The 21,587-nt window shown below is 48.2% G+C and overlaps 1 protein-coding gene across 2 annotated transcripts; it reads left to right on the top strand.

The window, feature by feature from the left end:
- Positions 1-8,023: 8,023 nt before the first annotated feature.
- birc5b (baculoviral IAP repeat containing 5b) lies at positions 8,024-10,767 on the top strand. 2 transcript variants are annotated; one of them, XM_086045628.1, is made up of 4 exons: positions 8,024-8,295; positions 8,939-9,048; positions 10,391-10,493; positions 10,575-10,767. In XM_086045628.1, the coding sequence occupies exons 1-4, from the start codon at positions 8,170-8,172 to the stop codon at positions 10,662-10,664; spliced, it is 429 nt and encodes a 142-aa protein (XP_085901754.1). In that variant the 5' UTR covers positions 8,024-8,169; the 3' UTR covers positions 10,665-10,767. The 2 variants fall into 2 exon arrangements, with proteins under 2 accessions (XP_085901754.1, XP_085901744.1); XM_086045618.1 differs by having other exon boundaries at positions 8,032-8,295; positions 10,391-10,508.
- The last annotated feature ends 10,820 nt before the right edge of the window (positions 10,768-21,587 follow it).

The following is a 21,587-nucleotide window of genomic DNA, read 5'->3' as shown; positions in this document are numbered from 1 at the left end:
TCTGGCTTCTCCAGCTCTGCCTCTCTTTTTGGGGTTGGCTATAAGCTCGAGGCACCTTGCATGCCTTCACTCTGATTGGTGGCCGCCACCGCCAATGGGAGGCGCAGCGCACACTTGTCCTCATGCAGCTTGAAGGAGCTTGAGTGAGGACGCTGTCTCCTCCCACCAGTTTCTCACATTCATTTGCCACAATCTCCCCCTCGCGCGCGCGCGCGCACGCACGCACGCACGTCACCTCCCTGCAGGCTCTTGGATTGTCACATCTGTTGACTGCAATTGTTGTCCACTGGCCCTCTCCTCTCTGTGTCCTTTCGCTTGGTGTGTCTGTGGACTTGCCAAAGGATGAACCTTTTCTCTATTGAAATCTTCGCCTCCAGCCTTTCCCTTACCCTACTCGGGCAAGGTTACCTGTCCAGGCAAGAAGGGGAGGGGGCGGGCCACGCAAAAAGGAACCATGAAATAGAAGGCGACAGAGCAGAGGATGCAGTAAGAAGGGGGGGGGGGCAGATGAGATGAGACTCAATGCGAGGCGACTGAGGCATGAAGAGATGTGGAGTGACAGAAAGAGAGCACGCGAAGCGCACACAGCGCAAGTCAGGGCACAAAATGGAACGTTGAGCAACGCAATGGACTCATGGACTCGTCGGAGGGGAGGCGCTCAGCGGCGACCGTGCACGGCACCGACAACGGGGCGATGCTCAGTCTAGTCTGTCTTCACTTTCGCGACCAAGACGAGCGGCGTGCGGGCCCTCGGCTTTTGAAACGCACGCTGGGCGGCGCAGGGGCACGCGCAACGCCAAACAAAGCTGCCCAAAAATGACTCCCCCCCCCGGGCTTGCGTGCTCGGAGACGCAAAGACACAAACACGTGAGCGACGTGAGCCTCCGGCCGGTCCCGCGTGCTGCCTCCCTCGCTGGCTTTTCCATCTGGGCGTGCTCGCAGGTGCACGGGGGCGAGCTGAGTCACTGGCGGCGGCGGCTGCTGCTCCAGCTGCGCGCGTATCCTTTTTTGCGCTTTATAGGTCCAGGGACCATATTTGGCACCGCGCGAGCCACGCGATTCCTGCCAGCCGATCAGAACCGAGAGGTGGCGTTAGCAATGGAAAGGTCGCAATCGAACAAAGTGAAACCAAAGTGCCATATAGTGAAATGTCGTGACAGTGGCGCCTCGAGTTCATTTTGAACAAAGTTACCTTTTCAAGGCAAATGTGGCAGCACTGCTATTATACTTTATAACAGCATAAGAACTAGAATGTAAACGTTTCAATCATTTCAGACGGTTCTGGCGTGCGCAACTTGGCCACCGGGCGTAACGTCATACAGTCGTGCGGGCACAAACAAAGAACATTTTCACAACTACTGTCATTGAATCAATAAGCTGCAGTTATAACATTTTTACAGAAGGTCAAAATGTATCTCTGTGAGTTTTTTGGTCTGTCTGCCTACATGTGTTGATGCACCATTTGTGTTCAAATATCTGTTGCTTTAGCGCTACCGCTCCGCTGCATTGTGCAGCCTCCCTGTAGTGTTTTTCCATTGCGTTTAGCTCAACAGACTTCAAGCTGTGAATGCGGTTGTTTTCAATAGACACTGGGCGATTGCCTTTGTTTTAGGTTTAGTTTGACAGAAACAGGAACTAAAAGCAGGAGCAGCAATCGACAGCTTAAAGGCTCTTTTTTTGAAGAATTGTCCACTGCCACATCCGCCACACTGCAGCCTGTCGAGAAATGAGTTGAGTTCACTGCCACCGTTCACCACGTGAAAGCAAAACAATCAGATCTGGAAAATGTGGAGGAAAAAAAGTGGGCTCACTCGTATTTCGAGGCACCGCGAGTAAAAGTTGTTGTGATATCCTGTACAGTATACTGTAAAGCAGGGGCGTCCAAACTCGGTCCTCAAGGGCCGGTGTCCTGCCTGTTTTCCATCCATCCCAGCTGCAACGCACCTGTTTCAAAAGAGCGTGATCGTTAATCAAGCTTCTTTTCAGAGCTTGCTGATGAGCTGATCGTTTAAATCAGGTGCGTTGCAGCAAGGAGAGCTGGAAAACGGGCAGCAAAGCCGCCCTTGAGGACCGGAGCTGGACACCCCCGCTGTAAAGTATCAGTTTGGACGAGCTAATATGGGATCAAATTGGTCACCGCAAGAGGAGTCAAATGCAGAAACACTACAACGGCGCAGCTTTGGCCTGAGCGCAAAAACGGCAAATAACAGAGTAAAAAAAGATACAGAATAAACACAAGTTTGCAAATGTTGAACCGCAGGTGCGCGGGGCTTTGCTGAAATATCAACAGGACAATTCAACGATTTCGGCATTCAATGGGCATTCCTTTCTCAATCGTCATCATTTGTTGCGTTTACTTGGCAATTGAGCGAGTCAGAATTTGCACAGGATGCAGAAAGAAATTGCTCCTTCACAAAGGAACGACCCAGTGAAAACAATCCCCGTTTCAAGATCGGAACAAGCAAAAGCGGTGGAAGTGATACGGATACGGTCATGTGCGAAGGTCGCTCCGCCAGCTTGCGTGTCAGCACAAAGGTTGCGCCTGCTAGGGTTTCCTCATTAGTTGTGTCGCTATCAATAATTCAGAGACGCTCCTTGTCTGCGTTCAATGGCCCCGCTGCTAATGTGCTGTCGGGCCAACGGGGGCCCGGCGCCCGGTGCCCCTTTAATGGACGTCATGATGAGAAGGTGAAATCGGAGCACGGGGATCGGGTGTCACTGGCGGACGCGAGCAGTGAGAAGCGGTGGTGGGCTGCGGTTACAGGCCCTCGGGGGTAGGCGGGGGGGCGGTGTGGTCGAGCGGGCGGGCGGACGTTGACCGGGCGCATGGCATCGGGGCACAGGAATCTTGCGGCATGGGAGCGCAGGACAAGGTCGGCCAACCGGCCTGGTTATTTGCTCGTGGCTTGAAAACGATTCCTTCTGGCGATGATGCGCTGATCTCCCTCCGCTGCGGCGAGGGTGACGCACGCAAACAACATTTTCTGCGAATAGCAAATTGGCTTTGTCCGACCCGCGCGGTCTTCGGGGATTGATCTCGCAATAGTGTCGTGATGACGACAAATGACTTTTTCACGGCTGTCAGAAGAATGCAATTGAATCATTTTCACATGCGGTGCTCCGCTAGCTCCCAATCATTCACTCGCACGACAATTACCTGCAGTTACATCCCCCACTAACAAATGTAACTTATCATCGCAATACTCATGTCCAAAGACGTACATGATCAAATTCACTTTCTGTCGGCATAAAAAGCAGGATTACAGCAGATGAGTGCGATCAATCATTTTCAACAAAAACTAGGCTGTGCCGAAATGCAGCGCTTCCCTTTCAAACGAAACCGTCTCAAACTGAACAAGTGTGCGGCTATCTAGTGGTCCACAATGGAATTACACCCCAACGTAAACAATCGGTAGACCAAAATCGAGTTATCCACCAGAGGTGGGCATTTGTCAATGCTTCAGTCCGTCTATGAGTTCCCGTCTGCATTTCAGTTCCGCCCGGTCGGTCCGAGTCATCCGAACTGTGACGAGAACGGACTTACCGGCACCGCGCCGCACGTGGGTGCCGCACGCGGGTGCCGCACGCGGGTGCCGCACGCGGGTGCCGCACTCCTGCCACACTCCTGCCACGCAGCCAACAAATACAGAAAAAAGAAAATAGTGTTGTATACCTTGCGCTTCCGCAGACGCAATGGCATTTTGGTTTGATTCCACCGATCACCAAGCTGTGCGTGTGTGTGTGTGTGTGTGTTTGTTGTGTTTATTGGAGATTTTTTCTTTACTTTGGCGGCGTGTCCGCTTGCGCGGCGCCTGCGTGCGACATGAAAATGACATTCTCGACGTCGATTGGCTGTCGGCGACGAGGGACGGACCGGGACCACGTCGGAAATAATGACGGGAACTTAGTGACGGCTAGACGATGCCCACCTCTGTTCTTAACGGTATGAAAAAAAAACAATCTGAGAAATAGTGGCACTGTGAAAGTAGTGCCTGTGGTGGAGGGGGTTAGCTGCACGTTTTTCTAACAGCCTCTCACAGGCGTGTGCTTGAAGTTGAACTAGGTTGAGGTTTTCCGGAGGCACCTGTGAGGAAGCTACCTAGCTGTTAAAACAGCTCCACTTACTTTCTTCTTTATTTGTACTTTTCCACTTTTTTTTTTTTTTTTTTACTACTTTGTGTTTATTTTGCACCATGCTAAATTATAAATGATAAATGATCATTGTAACCCCACACAACATGTAAACTTTATAAAGAGTGGGATGGAATCTCTGTGTATTTCAATTAGAAAAGGATTTTTTGCTCGTGTATTATGTTTCATCTTCAATCGTATGTACACCATATGGTTACAGCTGCGGTTGTTTATTATTTTTTAAAGTGCTCTATGAATAAAGTCGAGTTGAGGTTTCGTGTACAAGCACAATTCCTCTTTTGTTAAACCTTTTGTAGCAAAGGAAAGGCGCATAGGACACACCCCCTGGGTGGTGATTGATTATGAACGAAGCTTTGCTGCCCTCTAACGGCGGAACAGTTGTCAACATTTCAGTCCAGTCACACACAGGATACGTGTCAGGAACCTGCGGCAGATAACTGAATGCGAGTTGGTCGTCAATCTTCACCTGTGGTTTGTTGTTGATGCAGTGTGAGCGCCGTGGTCATATATCATGACTTGTGGTGTCTCTTGGCACGTTGGTGCTGAATTTGGAGTCTGCCTACGAGGGTCAAAGGTGAGAGGGGCAACAAGCGGCACACTTGGACTTCCCCTCATCATGTGCGAGTATGGCCTGTGTGTGTGTTGGGAGGCGCGTGCGTGTGTGGGGGGGTGTGTGCGTGTGTGTGAGTGTGTGTGGGTGTGAGTGTGCCTGGGTGAGTAACCGCTTTCTGTTTAAAGCCCCGCCTCCCCACCGTACCTGTCTGACTGCTGATACTGGATCTTGAACAAAACACACGTCAGCCATGACACCACAACCACTTGTTGGTCACGAAGCTACTCGGTGTGTCTGTGTGTGTACAGTGCATCAAATAAATGTTATTTGTTTGGTTTTTACTTCAAATGTAACTCAGAAGTACACCAGAAAAATGTTGGTTGAATTTACTTTGTCAAGTGGTTGCACAAAATCAAATCATCTGGGTAGCAGCGTAAGAGTCTACTTAAAACCTGTATTTGGATACGGGTGATCTTCAATCGTAATTTTTGTTTTTCTTTTCTTAAGAGGTTTTTATTTACCTCTACTAGTTTCGAGGTCAACCGCCGTCTTCTTCAGGAGTTTTGAAGTCGTCTCCGTCTTTCATTTTCGTCAGCTGGTAACACCTCCACATACACGATGCGAGAGTTCATACGTAAGAAGACGACATGGGGTCATTAACCTCCAGATGATGGTACGGTACTTCATGCATTCACTTGATGAAATAGAATTCAATCAAACCTTTTTTCACTGTAGTCATTTCAAATAAACGGGAAACTGAAGAAACAGGGCTGGTCTCGGATTTTTTTCCCCCATGGCTTTACACACTGTATATGATAACGTTAGTATTGTTGTTCTTATTATTTCCACACCACCGTGTGGCCACAGAGACGCGGAGTACGGAATGCACGGTTTGAAAAATGTCTGCGTGTGATGTGTCCGCCAGCGGGTGTGTGGTCCGCCCACAGAAGAAGAATGTTGAAGTTGACCGTCACACCCTCACACCTTTGCGCCATTTTTACGCTCACGCCGGGGAACAGGGCGCCTTTCTTTTGCAAGTCCATTCGGATCACATGCGTGGCCCAAGTGCGATTCCGTTTTGTCTGTTCAACTCACGGCGGCGATTGGCATGCCTGACCAGAGCGTAAAAACGGAGAGGTTCCTCACCGCGGCGATGCGGCACACCGACGTCGCGGATCTCGCGTCCTTCATCCCGCAGACATCTCCCGCACGGCACTTGTATGCTTCCACCACGTCAGAACATGACGCTGACTATTTTCTAGTGACAGGCACAAGAATGAAGCGCTCCTCCACGAGAGAAGGTACATAAAGTAGTCAGCAGATGTCCCCTCCGTTTTTCTTTGAAACAAGAGAAAAAGTAAGAGCTCCGTGCGCAACCAAACAGGCCCGCCACGTTGAGGAAGTTGCGAGTACATTCGGACGAGGTCACGCTTGTTCGCAAGCCCGCGCCTATCGCCAACACACCGCAGCATTGTCCTTCCCTTCATCTCGACAACACGACTCAGGAAACACTCGTCCGTGTCCCGACATCGCCATCCGCAATTCATCGACACATCCCAAACGCAGCTTTGCAAGTCAAGGCGGTTGGCCGTGCGCATTTACTTGAGCAGAAAATAGCACCGCGCTCACGTTTCTGCATTCATTCACCGCAGCTAATGTATTCCTTGGCCTACATTCAAGCAAGCCAAAAAAAAAAGACAACGGATGGCTGCATCAGTCACAATTCAAGCAGATTTCGACACTCGCGGGAAAATGCTTTCCTTTCCTACCTGCGGCCCACATGGATCGGCCCTCCGCTGCACTTCCTTGAGTCAGTCAAATCTCCCGCACTGTAGTTGAGTCACACTGCGACGCACCGAACTCCTCCGGGGAAGTGTTTTCTTGCATGAAACTAGTCAACGCGCGCACAACCAACAGAGGCCTTGTTGTCATTCTTTTCGAAATATTTGAAGGCCGGCGCAGGGCGAGTACATCCTCACACCTCCGGCTGCAATGTATGTAAAGGACGCGGTGATGATGGTGGTGCCGGGCAGACGGAGAGCACAAACATTGGCGCCCTCAGCCCCCCTCCCCTCCCTCGCTCACTTTCTTGCAGCACCGTGTGAAAGAATCGACAGCAAGGCAGGCTATCGCGAGTGTTGGATGAAGAAGAAGGGAGCGGGCTGAGTGAGTCTGCAGCGGGGGTGGGGGTCATGGGTGCACTGGCCAGGAGGTCGAGAAAGAGGCAAATGTCAATGAGGTCACGAGGACGAGGAACATTGAAGTCGGAAGGCTGGCAGTTGTGCAGTTGTGCAGTTGTTCAAGTGCCGCAACATGCTGCTGGTAAGCGCCGCATGGCTGCTTCGTGTACAGTAAGTCATTAAGAGCTGGGAACATATTGCATGTTTTATGCTACTGTGTCTCCCGACGGCCTAAGGAGAAAATCAAGGTGCAAAGATGTGATCCAACAATCCTAACAGCTAGTGTAAAACGCACGCAAATTCATAAAATGTAACTTTGAAGCTATGTTCGACTATTGAGTGCATGGCAAACATGAACACACGTGCTGGAAATCTGAAAGCTGGAAAGTCAATTTCAGCACCAAGAGGCCAATGGGCTAATGTGGCAGTTGTACACCACCGGCCACCGCTATTCTTGTTCCTCCCAACAAGAAGAAGAGAAACAGGCTTTCAAGAGTCCAGTACACTACAAACTATATAGAAGTAACTCCTTCTAATCCATTGTGTCTATCCCGTATTAGACATTTTAAATATAGTCATCTGAACACTTTGAGGACAAATATATACAAAAAGTCAACTCACGCGCGACTCGGCTTTTGTTGTCACGCTTGCACAATGCCACAGAATATGGAACTTGCACCATGCACACAGGCGGCTTGACTTCTGTTTTCATTGCCAATAGGGGGCGCTGCGCTCCTTTGCGTCCCCCGCCTACGTGACTTGTACGTGCCTTGGATGGGTTTGATTTGAGTTCCCTGACCACCTTAAGACTTTGTAGCCCAAGACACAACTACTTACTAACCACTGAAACATTTGCCCTTTGGTCCAGAGAGCGACCTCGAAGCTTACCCGAAGACTCTCAAGGTGTGAACAATTCCGAGCGCCGTGATTGACAGGCGACAATCCAGGGTCCCTCAAGCAGATGAAGTGAACAGAAATTCATCGAATGTAGTTTCAAAAGCACAAGAAATGATAGCTGACGGGGATGTCGTCATCACGCCACGAAAGACTTTTGATTTGAAACGGCAAACCACACAAATATACCGGGTATGTTTATGTACAACAGTCAGAGCGTGAATGAAATGACTCGAGTGAAAACCTCACCCTGACCACGCCCACTCAATCGGCGTTAACTGAAAAGTCCTGTGAGGATTGGCAAAGGTCATCTCGGGGAGTTTGCGTGTTTGTCCCCTCGACGTGTACACCCAATTGTGGATCACTCAATTCAACTCTCGTGGCGCACACATGGCCAGCATCGAAGTCATATCCAGTCGCTTTCTCTCATATGACGTCATGTACAGCCGTGATTCGCGGGAGCAAACCTTTACCGACTGGCCCTTTCGAGAAGATTGTAACTGCACACCTGAGAAGGTAAGGTGGCTACTCTCGCCGACTTGTCACTCGAAGTGAAATTGTTCCACAAATGTAGGCTCAAGGAGGTTGTGATCATTTGCATAGCATTCACAATTTAGGAATGCTGCGCGAATGTGGTGTATTCGGTTGATGAGGGGCGTACGTTTGCTTGATTGACATTTTGATACGTTCGTATCGTAGCATTCACCAGTGTACAGTAGTAGAAACGTTCTATGTGGCTGGAACCGCTTGTGATTTGCAGTCAAGCAGCTGACCGATTTGGTTGAATTCCCAAAGGACTCGAGTGCCATGTTCTCGTGATTGATGGCTGGCGACGCCTCTCTGGATTATGCGATGACACCCGCGACTGCACTCAAATCTTCTCTTAGCAATATTACTTAAAAATAAACCACGTGTTCATCCTATGCTTTTGGGCTGCCGCAGTGGGAGCTGAATCCTGGTGGGAAAGCATGCAAGGCAAACTAGCCGATTGTGCAACTTGAGACGACGACGACGACGACCGCCCGCCCGCCCGCCCGCCTCTCCCAGCGTCTTAACAAATGGCGACATCTAGTGGCTGTTTTTCTGCGTTGCATGGCTAACGTCAGCCCAGTTGCGGTTGACTTGGTGTAGAGACGACACTGTAGCTTTTTGTGTGCAGATGGCCAAGGCTGGCTTTGTGCACTGTCCCGGCGACAACGAGCCCGATGTGGTTTGCTGCTTCTTCTGTCTGATTGAGTTGGAGGGCTGGGAGCCTGATGATGACCCCTGGTGCGTCCGACCTCCAATTCTGTGGATACTGGCCGGCCACATTATGAGCACTTGCACACTGCGGTAACGTCGTCAGGATTCGCTGAAAGTCAACACAACCCCATTTTTTTTATTTCCCCCCCAAGGATATGTTCCCAGAAGGCCCACTAGTTGAAACACGGCGTTCTGATTAATATTCCATTTGTGGAATATGAGTTAAGCAGCTAAATGCACCCTTTTTTAGAAATCTCTGGGCATCACGGCCATTTTGTCACTTCTGTCAATGAAAATGTGTTAAATAAAATGCATTCCTAGGAAGTCATTATGACTTGATGAAAAAGAGGGGGGGCGGGGGCGATCATCCACCTCTGGCTCCTTCCTGTGCCTTTAATTGGATATACAAGAAACACTACACCGAAGATAAAACGACTAATTAGAGACGAAAGGCATGAGGTGCCAATTGTTGGGGTGAAACTTTTTGAACCCACTGTAATGGTTTACTCATGCCACATGGCTTGTGGACGCCATTTCCAACATTGCCCTCCATGAGCTTTGGACAGTTTGGAGTTTTTTTTTTTTTCTCAGTGGAGTTCTGGCTTATGGATGTTTGACACCATTTTTTTAGTCTGTAGAGAGTATGTGCACTCTTTGAGTACTCAATGAGAGAACCTCTGGCTCCTAGTAAAATTGTCAAATGTAATGCAATGATGAAAATGTTTTTTTAACAAAAGCCTTTCCGACTCAGTGATTGGCTGTTGTCAAACTGCCACAGTAAAGCGCCAACTGCTGCTGAGGAGGACTTACTCAATGCCAGAATTTTCTTGGCCTTAAGTATCGGTGGCTGGTATCAGCAGCCTCCGCGCGTACCTGATACCTTTTCAAATACGCCTAGGATACTTGCCCATCCCTAATTATTCAAATTTTCAACAAAACGGTTCTTTGCGTGGCTGTTGGCTCTTCCACTCATCCCGGTTTGGCAAATGTGTATATCCAACTCTCGTTTGACTAATTGAGGAAATCCAAATGAATCCAGCGCTCTCATTATGATGCATTGCTGACAGTTCTTCACCCTTTCATAAATACCAAGGTTCCATTTTATTTTTGTAGCCCTTAATGAAACGTTCCTAATTTTAGAATTGGCCTCAATAAAACAGCAATGCTATTTTATGTTCATGGACATATTTTGTACAGCGCTCATGATTATGGTTTTGCAAGTGTTCATGTTGCGGCTGCTCAGTTTTGCATGTTTGATTTTAGGTGGTTTTGAATTGCTGTGCAATTCTTTGCAAGGTCTCTCGCATATGGAAAAAAAAAAAAACTCAACCTTTTTTTTTTTTTTTTTTTTTTTTTCCTTTACGCCCAGGTTCGAACACATAAAACGCTCGCCCAAGTGTGCATTCCTTCACCTGAAGAAAGACTTCACCGAGCTGACGTTGGCTGATATGTTCCACTTGGAGAGCGAGAGGGTCAAGATCTTTGCTGTGAGTGATTGTGACCTTGCTGAAGACTGCGCAGGGTCTCATGACTTTCTCTTTTCTTCCTTCTAGAGAAAAGTTTGCCATAAGAAGATGGCACATATGCGGGACGAGGTGGACGAGGCCCTTCAAGGCTTTCTATCACAATTGTGTACTGTGTGACCATGTTCAGATTGTGATTTTTTTTTTTTTTTTAATGAAATAACTTCATGTGATGAATGATGCATTATGTTTGGAATGTCAATAAACGTTGTTTTTTAAATTTTTTTATGGTTGCAGTGCTGCTTTTAAGTTTACGTATGTCCCAAACTATTGGAGCTCCCTAACTCGGCACATACTCGACAAAAGCAATCCTAAAAGAAAGCACGCATTGAGTTAGATTACAATGTAGTCTATATTCGCTCCTTTCAAACGCGTACTTAGCATATTTGTGAACGTGTAGCCATCTCTAACATCCCTTTTCAAAGCTTGACCCTGGACAGATGGCCCGAAGCCCCTCCCTTCCATTACCAACTGTTGCCTCAGTAACATCTGTTACATATGGAAAGAGAGCGTGCGCTGAGCGGGCCCGTCGCAACGCTCTCCGAGCACTGCCAGGTGCAATGCCGTTTAGGCTGAGATTGGAAACGAGAAGTGTGCTCATGTTAATATGGGCACATTCGTCATTGGAATGAGCCACCGCTCGGTGTGGCGGGTTAGGTGCTCTTACGAGTTTGAAAGTTGCCTTCCAATCGAGCCTGCGGGTCTCATTTTGCCGAGTCGAGCGCACCGCGGGAGGGTTGGCCGGATGGGATTAAAGCCATGCTATAGCTCTTCTCCGACCTGCACTCTTCTGGATTAATGTCTCATGTAACACTCTGGCCGGCCATTCTGCCCAGATTGGTTGCTTGATTCCTTATTTATCCGCTTGCTACTGAACAAAGTCAAAAAGAAAACTTTTTGGGGGGGAGCCAGAATACAATAAAACTGTATTTATATAGCACATTTCGCAACAGCTACAGCTGTAACGAGCCACTTTACATACACCAACAAAATGGCAATGACAAGCGAAAGCAAAATTGAACACAAAACATTATCTACAATAGACACCGGAAAACAGCAGAAAAGTGTCAGCCTCGCGCCGAATCAAAAACCAAAGAATGGAAATGCGTCTTCCAACGGGTTTTCAAAATGGACAGAGGGGGGGGCTTGCCAAACACTCAATGGAAGGTCATTCCAAAGGGAAGGACCAGCGACAGAAAGGGCCGGGCCCGCTTAGTCCCCGGCACCTTGAGCAGCGCCCGGTGCCCGGTCCGCAGACCTGTGGCTCCGGCAAGGCGCGGAGGTACGCCGGGGCCAGGCCATTGCAAGACTTGTCAACAAATAGGAAGGAGCCTCTTCAAACGAACCCTGAAATGCACTGGGAGCCAGTGAAGGGAGGCCAGAGTTGGTGTTACAATTTAAACAACTTGTAAATTTCCTCTACGGTGGCCCTGTCATTCGCAGGTGGCTCGGGACTGGAATGACAATCCGCCTATAATTGGCGATTGATGGATTAGGGGGAACGAAGCCCAACTATTACTGATAAATATAACATGTAATGTTTACATCTCCTTCTCTGGCATTGATTTGGAAAAAAAATGCATGAACATCACCAGTCAATCAGGTGACTGAGGTGGTGTTTGCTGAAACTGCTGGCTAATGCTGCTAAATACTTTTTCTGTCTTGGTTCCACAGCTGTCAACGAGTCCATACGCCAGCTGCGCCAGCTTACCGGCTCCACATTCTGCTCATTTTTGCCTCGTGTTGGAACCTGGCTGTGTTGTACAAGTCCCGGTGCCCACAGACCACGATGATTCCGCCCGACATCGTTTGTCCACTTTTTGCCGGCACGCCACCTTTGAGTCATGGCGTAGTTCACACGTTCTCAAAGTCGTTTGGCTCCGTCGCAGATTCGGCCCCACACCTACGTGAACTTTATTGACTTTATGTCATGGTCTTGCGGGAATAGCTCAACCCGCCTAGTAGCAAACCTTGTGCGCGTCAACAACGGAAGCTATTTCCGTGTTGGTTAAAACAGCACGCCCGCCTGCATCTGTCATTGGCTGAATGTGCGTGGCCAGAAGTTCACGGAGCTTCCGTCTAGTGACGAAGGAAGCTTTTTTGCACTTGATGAAGGCGACATTCCCCATTCGCGGTCTTCGAGATGTTAAAATGAACACCCACACTGTAGCCAAAAATCTCACTTTTTTTGTTCATTTCAGGGGTTTCCGTTTTCTCCAGTACCGACACCTGCTGGTGACTGAAAAGGACGTCACGGTTGCTCAGAGCTCGGCTCGCAAACATCACAGGACCAAACCCGGAAAGCGGGTGAGCCGTGAGTGGTCCTTCCGTGAGCCCTTCGGCGCCCGGATGTCATTTGGAGTTGACAGCAGGTGACAAAACGGCACAGGGGGCTTTTGCTGCTTAACAAATGCAAGATCAGAATGCCATGTTTCGACTCGTGGGGGGCGTATAGGACATATTATTGTCAAGAACATTTTGGACCGGCGCCGTTCTTTTGCCCATAAAAATCGGTACCACGGACGTAGTCGAGTTGAACGAGCGCCAGGCTGTCGTCTGGACGCGGAGGCAGCTCACATTTGTGCAATTCACACGCATGGATCATACAAAGTACAATATGTGTTTCCGATCATTGCGAATGTGACACTAATCCCTCTGCGACAATGTTTTTATTCACGAGGGTGCCCATGGCGTGCGTTGGGCCGGCACAGATGTTGAGCGACGCTTTTATCAGGCCATGGGAACGCTGCTAACGTGTTAAGTCGTTGGGATAATCACTCATCCTCAAGCCCCTGTCGATCCGCCGCTTGGGGTTTGCAATTTGTTTTTTGTTATTTTCTTTTTGAGCGGGGGGGGGGCTATACGCTGTTATTTGTGGGAAAAACTATATTTGCAGTTTTCTGTGACATGGCAAAAGTTTGTGGCAAACTATTGTCTACAGCACCTTTCCTCAAGCCATATGGAGTCTGCGGAGGCACAACATCTTCCTGCACCCCAAGAAAAATGTCTCAAACTACGACTACTTCGTGTCACACAAGGAAGCAGTGAAGGTGTGCAGTGCACACAATGGGCAGTTTTACAATTTGTGGAATAATTGTGTACGTGTCAATGAGAATAATCCAATTTGGGCATGTGCGAGTGTTTTTCTTGATTTGTCTTTTACCTGGACAACATTGGGACCTTTGAACTAATGCATCAGCCTTAATGACAATATTGTAATCGTGCAGTTTCCTTCGCTCTCCTGGCAAGTAAAAAAGACAACATAGTGTCGAGTGTCTTCTCTCGTCATCGCGTGTTATTTATCAACGCCAATGTGAACCTGACAGCCGCCATTATGCAAAAGGAGGGCCGGCTATCTCGAGATAGACCAAACCGACGTTGGAGGTCGCGAAACGTCGTGGCGCCTGAATGCGCCGTCCGACACTGTTGGCCAACATCGGTGAAGATCGGCCTCAACGCTAACAGCGCTCTGTACAATTTGCATGCTTAGTGGCTTACACTCAAAAGACTTTGCAGTCCGCGGTGGAGGCCCAGTTACCCCCGTCCCCCATCTTAATCTCCTTCCCTTCTTTCTGCAACAGCGTGCGCTGTACATTGCAGCACTTGCGTGTCGGGCACAATTCATTAGCAGCCCTGAATGTGATTTAATAATGCTGGCTGTGCACACATTAAACAGGCGGGCGCAGCGTTGAGCTCTTTCAGTTGTAATTGATATGCGCTGACAAAAGGGACTGTCGGAGTGGTGTTTTTCTCATGAATCAGCTCGTGCTAACCAAACGCAAGGTTAATAAGCGCAGCAGATGGACAAACGGCCAGATGTTGCCATCCCAAAGTTTACACCCTGGCCTTCCGTCAGGCCCATCTGTTGCTGCCGAACCTGTTCCCTCCCTCCGCCCTCCTCCACGCAGGGCCTGTGTCTTGCTATTCTCTCATCAGCATCTATCAGCGCAGCCTTCTTCTCCCGAGCGGCCCCGTTTAACCTCCCGCCTGACCTGCTTTCACCCCCTGCCAGACAATTAGCCGCTTATTGTCACTTGTGAGCACAAGCTCAATTATCTTACAATTTGACACGAGCTGCCGTCCAATTCTCTTGATTTGATTCATATGGATTAGAGAAAGCTATATGTTGGCGGACGCTACCTTTGCGCGTGAATCCAAATCAAAGCAATGCTATGAGAACACTTTGAAAAGCATTCTGTTACAGCCTAGGAGTGCAATTCTAAAGGATTGCGAGTGTTTTCAATGTGGCCCTTCAATACCCCGAAGCTAAAAATGCTTTGCCCTCCAAGTGCAACACGTGTTCACAACCCGATAAAAATACAGTGGCATAGTAGGCCTACGTGTTCACTATACTTGGATTGAGACGGAGGTTTAGTTCTAAGTAGTATTGTAAGCCACTGTAACCTTCATTGCAGCCACTTCGTTGCAGTTTCAGCATTAACACGTCACTTAACCCATGAAGGCCTCAAGCGCCTGGCTCAACGGCTCCCCAAAACCGTCGGTTGCCTTTGGAATGACCCTTGAAAAGATGACGTTTTCCCAGAAATTCAACACTTACAAAAGAATTCATATCTCAGCCCCTGTGGCAAACAGAAACTTCATTCCAAAAGAGTTAGAGAGCTTAGACGTGTGGCTTTCACGCAGGCCCCAGTTTATTCATCTTTACTCTTTCAATCCAACATAAAGGTAAAAATAACATGTCAGGGCAAGAGAAGCACTGTTTTAATTGTTTTTTTTTTTAAGCGAGTGGTAATTCCCATCCTCTATTCTGTTACAAAGACATCAATGTGGTCATTGTCTACAAACCATATCATATCACTCTCGACTGGTTCCACTGGTTCAAAGTCCACGAGCGCGTCGTCTCTAGATCACTGCCTGTTACTTCTTTCGGAGCTCCCGGCGATCGGCGGCATCCGCCATTTGCCTACGGCTCGAAAAATTCCGCGACATCCTCCGCGGGCTTACGACGCCGTCACGTGTATATTTGCATGAAATTGGCCAAGAGACAGAGAATGGGATTGAAAAAAAGACACCGACGTATCCGCTCTCCTGGTTTTAAAGGTAGAAAGACGTAACAGCGCTCCGGCTCTAGTGGTAGAAACGCGGTTATGCGCTCCTGTCATGAAAGTGTAACCCAGTAGAGAAAACGTTATATTTTATTTCAATGCACCATTTTACTTTGAAAAACATTTATATTGGTAAAAGGAAGTGTGCATTTTCTGTCTTACTTCATTTCCCTTGTGGAATGTCACTTAGGTGATAATGACTTTCTAATTGGACAAAGTCAAGTTGTCCCGCCTACTCGAGACGCCATCTCGGGTTCACTTTGATTTTTTTCGCTCTTTTCCGCTTGGATGCCCAAGTGGAAAGTTGCGTGACAATTTCCTTTGAGTGTTGATGCTAATATACCGTCTCAGTGAGTGAGAAACATATTGGAGTCGAAGTAAATGTGACCAATATTCAAATGCTAATCGGGAAATGTTTTATTTTAAAAGTGTGAATCCCAGCGGGGACTGAGGGTCCGTGACAGTCCGACCGTGTTCATACTAGAACGTCGTCTTGGTTAGTCGCCATGTGCTACGACGTAAAAACGATCATGCTAGGCTAACGCGAAGCTAACGTTAAGCTAATGCTAATCGCGAGTGGTAACATACTGCTGTAATTTGCTGTAAGAAATATGTTTTTGGAGAATTATATGACATTTGGATGTTAAATGCTCATTTTGATGTAATGTGAGTTTAAAGTGGAAGATTGAATTACTCAACTACCCGTTGGTAATACAATTATTTCTCGATTCAAACGATTGATACATGTTAATCATAAAACATAGGGTTAATAAGGAATTTAAGATAAATAGAGAAATATGTTATTGTTATTGCATTGACTAATTTCATGTGTAACAATGATGTTTTGGAAAACATGCATGTATGTATATGAATAACTGTTTTTGAATGTGATATTCGAATGCAGTGTTTTGAGAAGTTGAGAACTACTGTGAAGCTATAGCGACTGATGAGACTGCAAATTGATAATACTTTTATCAGCTACATACAATAATACAATTATTGTTATGCAGGCTAGGTTTTTTACCTCGCTACAGACATTGTACAAGAAGATTTGAGAAGATTCATTCTCATTCGATGGAGATGGCGAGCCTGTGCCCAGAACCCCAACTGAGATAAGGAAACCTTCTTCACTACCCTTTGAGAAACATCACGTGGCAACAAACCCAGCTACCACTATTACACCACTTCTTCAAGGACTACCTAAGTGTCAGGTTCACACCAAGTGAGACTACAAAAGAGGACACTGACTGACTTAAAGACTGAATATTACTGAGCTCAGTAGGACTCTGGTATTATTTTTTTCAATTGTGAACTATGGTACCACATGTGTATAGATGTCGGCTGTTAAGTTGTAAATAGTTTTTGTTGTTTACACTTAATACATTTATTCTTGTTGCTCAATTCTGTCTCCAGCTATTTCATTTGCACACCTGCCCTTACCACTATTGTAGCCTTCGAGAATCTAGAATCTGGTCCAACTTACTTGATATCAAAATAACACTATCTTTGAGTAGTCGGGGGCTACAAATGGGTTAGACGTAACATGAAAAAGTCCTGAAATAATGATTCCAATCGTGCTGTATTGTGCTCAATAAAAACCCTAAATGAAGAATTAAAAAGAAAAAAAGTTCTGGAAGACACATACAAACAGTGTTTGGTACTAAAAAGTGAAATACGATTGTACCCGGACAGGTATTCTTTTGCGCACCACTCGAGGGAAGTCGCATAGGACATTTAATGTAAGCCACGGCTGACTTCCAACCACATTTTTGCAGTTTTGATCCTTTTGACACCTGGTAGCTTCTAATTTTGTCAAAGGTGTGCAAGTTAAAGCGTCAAAATCGTGATTTTTCCCAGCACAGTGTTGAAATGGAGAGGCTCTCCTGCTCTTATCTTTATATGGCCTGAAGTCAAATTCAGGAGACTTTCTTAAAGCGGAAGTCGAGCCAAACATCTTTTTTTCAAGAATATGTTCCCAGCAGGCCCACTAGTTGAAACACGGCATTCTGCGTTTGTGGAATATAAGTTAAGCAGCAAAATGCACTCGTTTTGAGCCATCTCTGGGGGCGGCCATTTTGTCACTTCTGTCGACTGAAAATGACAACGCGAGGGCTCGCAACGACCAATCGCGGCTGACCTGTTTTCCGGATCTGAGCCGCGATTGGTGGTTGTGAGCAGATGTGAAGTCATTTTCAGTCGACAGAAGTGACAAAATGGCCACCCCCGGGGATGGCTCAAAACGAGTGGCTTAACTCTTTTTCCACAAACGCAATATTTATCGGAGTGCCCTGTTTCAACTAGTGGGCTTGCATAGAACAAATTCTTGAGAAAAAAAAAACATTTGCGTTGATTTCCCCTTTAAAGCCTGATTTCTGAGCAAAAGGCCGCTGAGAAGCACTACTTGTACTTGCAGCAGCTCCATATTCAGCGTATGAGGCCAGCCTTCCTGTTCGGGCGTTCTCCTCCCCCCTCCGTCTTATTCCGAGTCATCCCGCATGGCCTGCACTTGCTCAGCCTCTCAGACACCCTGGCCCTCCTACCTTGCGCCCTCTTCCAAAAGGGACCTCCATCCATCTGTCCCCACACTCTGCCTATTGTGAAGCGCCAAAGGCCGGCTAGTTCCACAATGCAGTGGGCGGGCAAAGAGGGGGGGGTGCGGGGGGCAGGGTAAACACGACAGCATCCAGATCCCATTAGAAGCTCTTTAACTTGCACGCGCTAATGCTGGGAGAGAACTCCGGGTGGAGAAGGCCCGCCCCGCGTCCTCTTGCACACCACAATGTCACCTCTTGCAGCCAGCCGGAGGTCATGAAGAGTCCGCGTGCGAGCTGCTTAACATTATGCGCGAGCTGTCTTTTCAACTCCGGCACATTTCGCAAGCGTCAAAACCTACCACAAAGCGTAGTCAGGCTGTCAAAGCGTGCACAAATAAAAGCGCGCCGCGTCATAATTTGAACGTCGCCACCATCGCCTGCGTCTTTCCTCCACCACCTGCTCCCGAGGCTTCTCCATGTCGGGGTTCTCCACCACCTCAAAACCTGGGCCCGACGTGCGTGCGAGCGCCCCAAGTGGAGGGCGGGGATCAATCACTGCGTTGGGCCCATCTTAAAGGCTGAGGGATTACCGGCACGCTGATTAAAGCCTTCCAAACTCTTCTGGCCCCATTAATACAATCTTAATGACAATGCTTTATCCCTCAATCCAGCTCCTTTTCATTTCGGTGGCCAGCCGCCGTCGTCGGGCTGGTGGATTAAGTGTGCGCGGCGCACACAAACTCGAATAGAAGCGCAGAAGATGGATAGCAAGCTTTGCGCTGAACATTGCAAATAGTTGATCTTGAATGTCGAAAGCTCTGCTTGGCATTTTTCATCAGGCTTAGTTTTTATTTCGCTTCAACTTGTCTAATTTCACTTAGTTTTAAGAGCAGGTTTGTTCATTTGCATTCGTTGTAGTTGTTGTTTTTTCAATACGGAGAATTTGTGAAGTGCTAGATAAAAAGAAAAAAAGGCGACAAAGTATCCTGTAATAAAGTAAGTTCAATTCCAATTCTCAAACACCTGTTTGGCCTTCCTTCTTGTGTACGGACGCACAGCAATAGCGAAATAAATACATTTCAAATGAACCCTGAAAGAAAAGATACTGACTGACTAAGACAAAGACAAAGGACATTTTTTGTTGTATAAACGAAAAATGTACTTTTGGTTAGTTTTGGGGTCTTTTTGTCGTCATGCATTTTACTTTTGATTTGTTTGCTTTCGTTTCCATCGTCGTCAGTCATTGCGTTGGTTCCGGTTACCTACAATAAGATCGATGCCGGGAGCCGGAGCCACGGGTCGCGCTCTGCACTCTGTCGCCAGAGCAGAGAAAGCATTGGAAAGCTGCTTTTGCCTTCCCGTTAGGACACTCGAGTTCAGCCCGTGTTGGGGATTACATGCACTCATGGAATGAATATGCACTAAGGTGGGGATTATTTGGGGTGACTCAATGCATATTATGGAAAATGTACGGCCGGGATACTTATAGTCTGTTGGCTAGCTGCCCACCCACACGCCCGGTGTGAAATGATACAAGCACGTCAATCTTCTGCGAGCTGCCTATTTGAAGAAAAGTGCATTTTACCGAATTGTGCATCAGCAGGCTTTGCAGAAGCCTGATAATGATCCTCAGCGTTTGAATCGGCTGTGTGTTGGCGGAGGGAGACGAAGAAAGAAAAAAACCGAAAGAAAAAAATCTCAAACAGGCTGGATCTGGAGGACTGGACTTGCGCACCCCCGATTGTTCTCTTGAATCACAGCCCGTACCCTAAACAATTGGAGGGGGCCCCTTGGATCCGCGCATTTGCATTTGCACATATAAACACGAGATGACAATGCAACGCTTGCTGAAGGCACATATCTTCCTCCCAAAGTGTTATCCCCATTGGGAAAGGTGATCTTTTTTGACGTGCGCTCTTCCCGGACCGGCCGTCGCACGCTGCATGATGGCATGCGGGGAGCGACAGCGCGCGGCCCGCGCCGCCGGGACAAAGAGGCTGCGTGCGCGCCAACTGACTCCGCCTGCAGTACTTTCTCACAGGCCCAACGCGTGCAGCTATGCCTCTCGGCCAAGGCGGGCGGGCAGGAGAGGAACCCGGAGGACAAAGTTGTGAATGAAGAGCAGGGACCCCGGTCACCTCCGGTGCCCTCGGCCTCCCTTTCCCCTCTGCCTTCTTCCCTCAGCACACTGCTCCCCTTTTCTCTTCGCCGTCCCGCTCGCATGCTCTCACTCTCCTCTTTCTCCCTTCCCAAATTGGCCCAGCTGTCCATCAGCCCCCCCGCAGTCCCCCCAGCTGTCTGCCCTCCCCAAACGAGAGGACCTCACAACAATAGGGGTCACAGGTCAAGAGAAAGAACAGGCTGCACTCACAATAGACCAGTGGCGCCCCGTAAAACAATCGTTCCCTTTTTCTCCCGCGGCCTTTCAGCCCGCTTGCATGAACTGGAAAAGACAAACCTTTGGAGAGCTTTCTGAAGAGGGGCAACATTGTCGTGGACAAGGGCCTCCGAGGCACCTTCGCCGTCAACGCTTGCCCGAAGGACCGCGAGGATCGACGACGCGCTGGTACGCGCCGAGCGAGCGCTGCGCGGCTGCACTCTGCCACCCTCGCCTTTGTTCAGCTCAAGAGCCATCAAGTCCCTCGGCGTGCTCATTAAAGTCAAAACGGAGCCTTTTGACATTAGAGGAGTGATATAAGTGCGCCAGCAACTCAGCCAGATGAGACACGGCCAGTCTGAAAATACTGCTGCTTAGTCGAGCCTCTTATTTGCTCACTTTGGCTGCCGTTATACATCCAACATGTCAAGATGTTTGGAAGATATTTCCCCAGCAACAATCTGGTCGGGGTTTTTTTTTGTTCACTTTGCATGGTGGATGAAAAATGACTTTTTGCCCTCCGGTGTTTTGGCATGAGTTCGATGGGAAACGTGTGGGAGGGACGGCGAAAGGGCCCGCCTGTGTCACATTCACCTGTTCCACGAGGGCTGTTTCCCAGGGCCCGCAACAGGGTCCTGCGTGACCTGCTGCACGCCGCACCACAAGACTGGCAAGCGCATCGCGCACGCACACGCGTCCTGCTCAAAAAAGGAGGGGAAAACGCAGCCGAGGCAAAAGGCAGCTCTTAAAATGCACCAACCCGGATTCCACTTTTGTTAACATGAAAGAAATGGCGCGTGCTTCATTTGTTGGAATCTGAAGCAAAATTGTGGATTGGTGCTAATTTTACTCAGTAGTTTTAGACCAAAATGGTCCAATACTCCATCCAAATGATGTCATGTTGTGCAATAATGTGCGGTCCTTGGGGAAATAAGCTTTTATCGCTCTTCAACATATATCTCCATAAACTTCGATCTAGTAAAGGGGGTTGTGGAGGAATTGAATTTATGATAGTAGGTTTGATACATTTTGGATGGAAGAAAATTGCACAGGGCCAAACAAAATA

Source organism: Filicampus tigris, chromosome 1 (genome assembly GCF_054856515.1).
Source record: "Filicampus tigris isolate MCC_2025a chromosome 1, RoL_Ftig_1.0, whole genome shotgun sequence".
Taxonomy (NCBI): domain Eukaryota; kingdom Metazoa; phylum Chordata; class Actinopteri; order Syngnathiformes; family Syngnathidae; genus Filicampus; species Filicampus tigris.
Note: the sequence above shows the minus strand (reverse complement) of the source record. Positions and strands in the feature narration are given on the sequence as shown.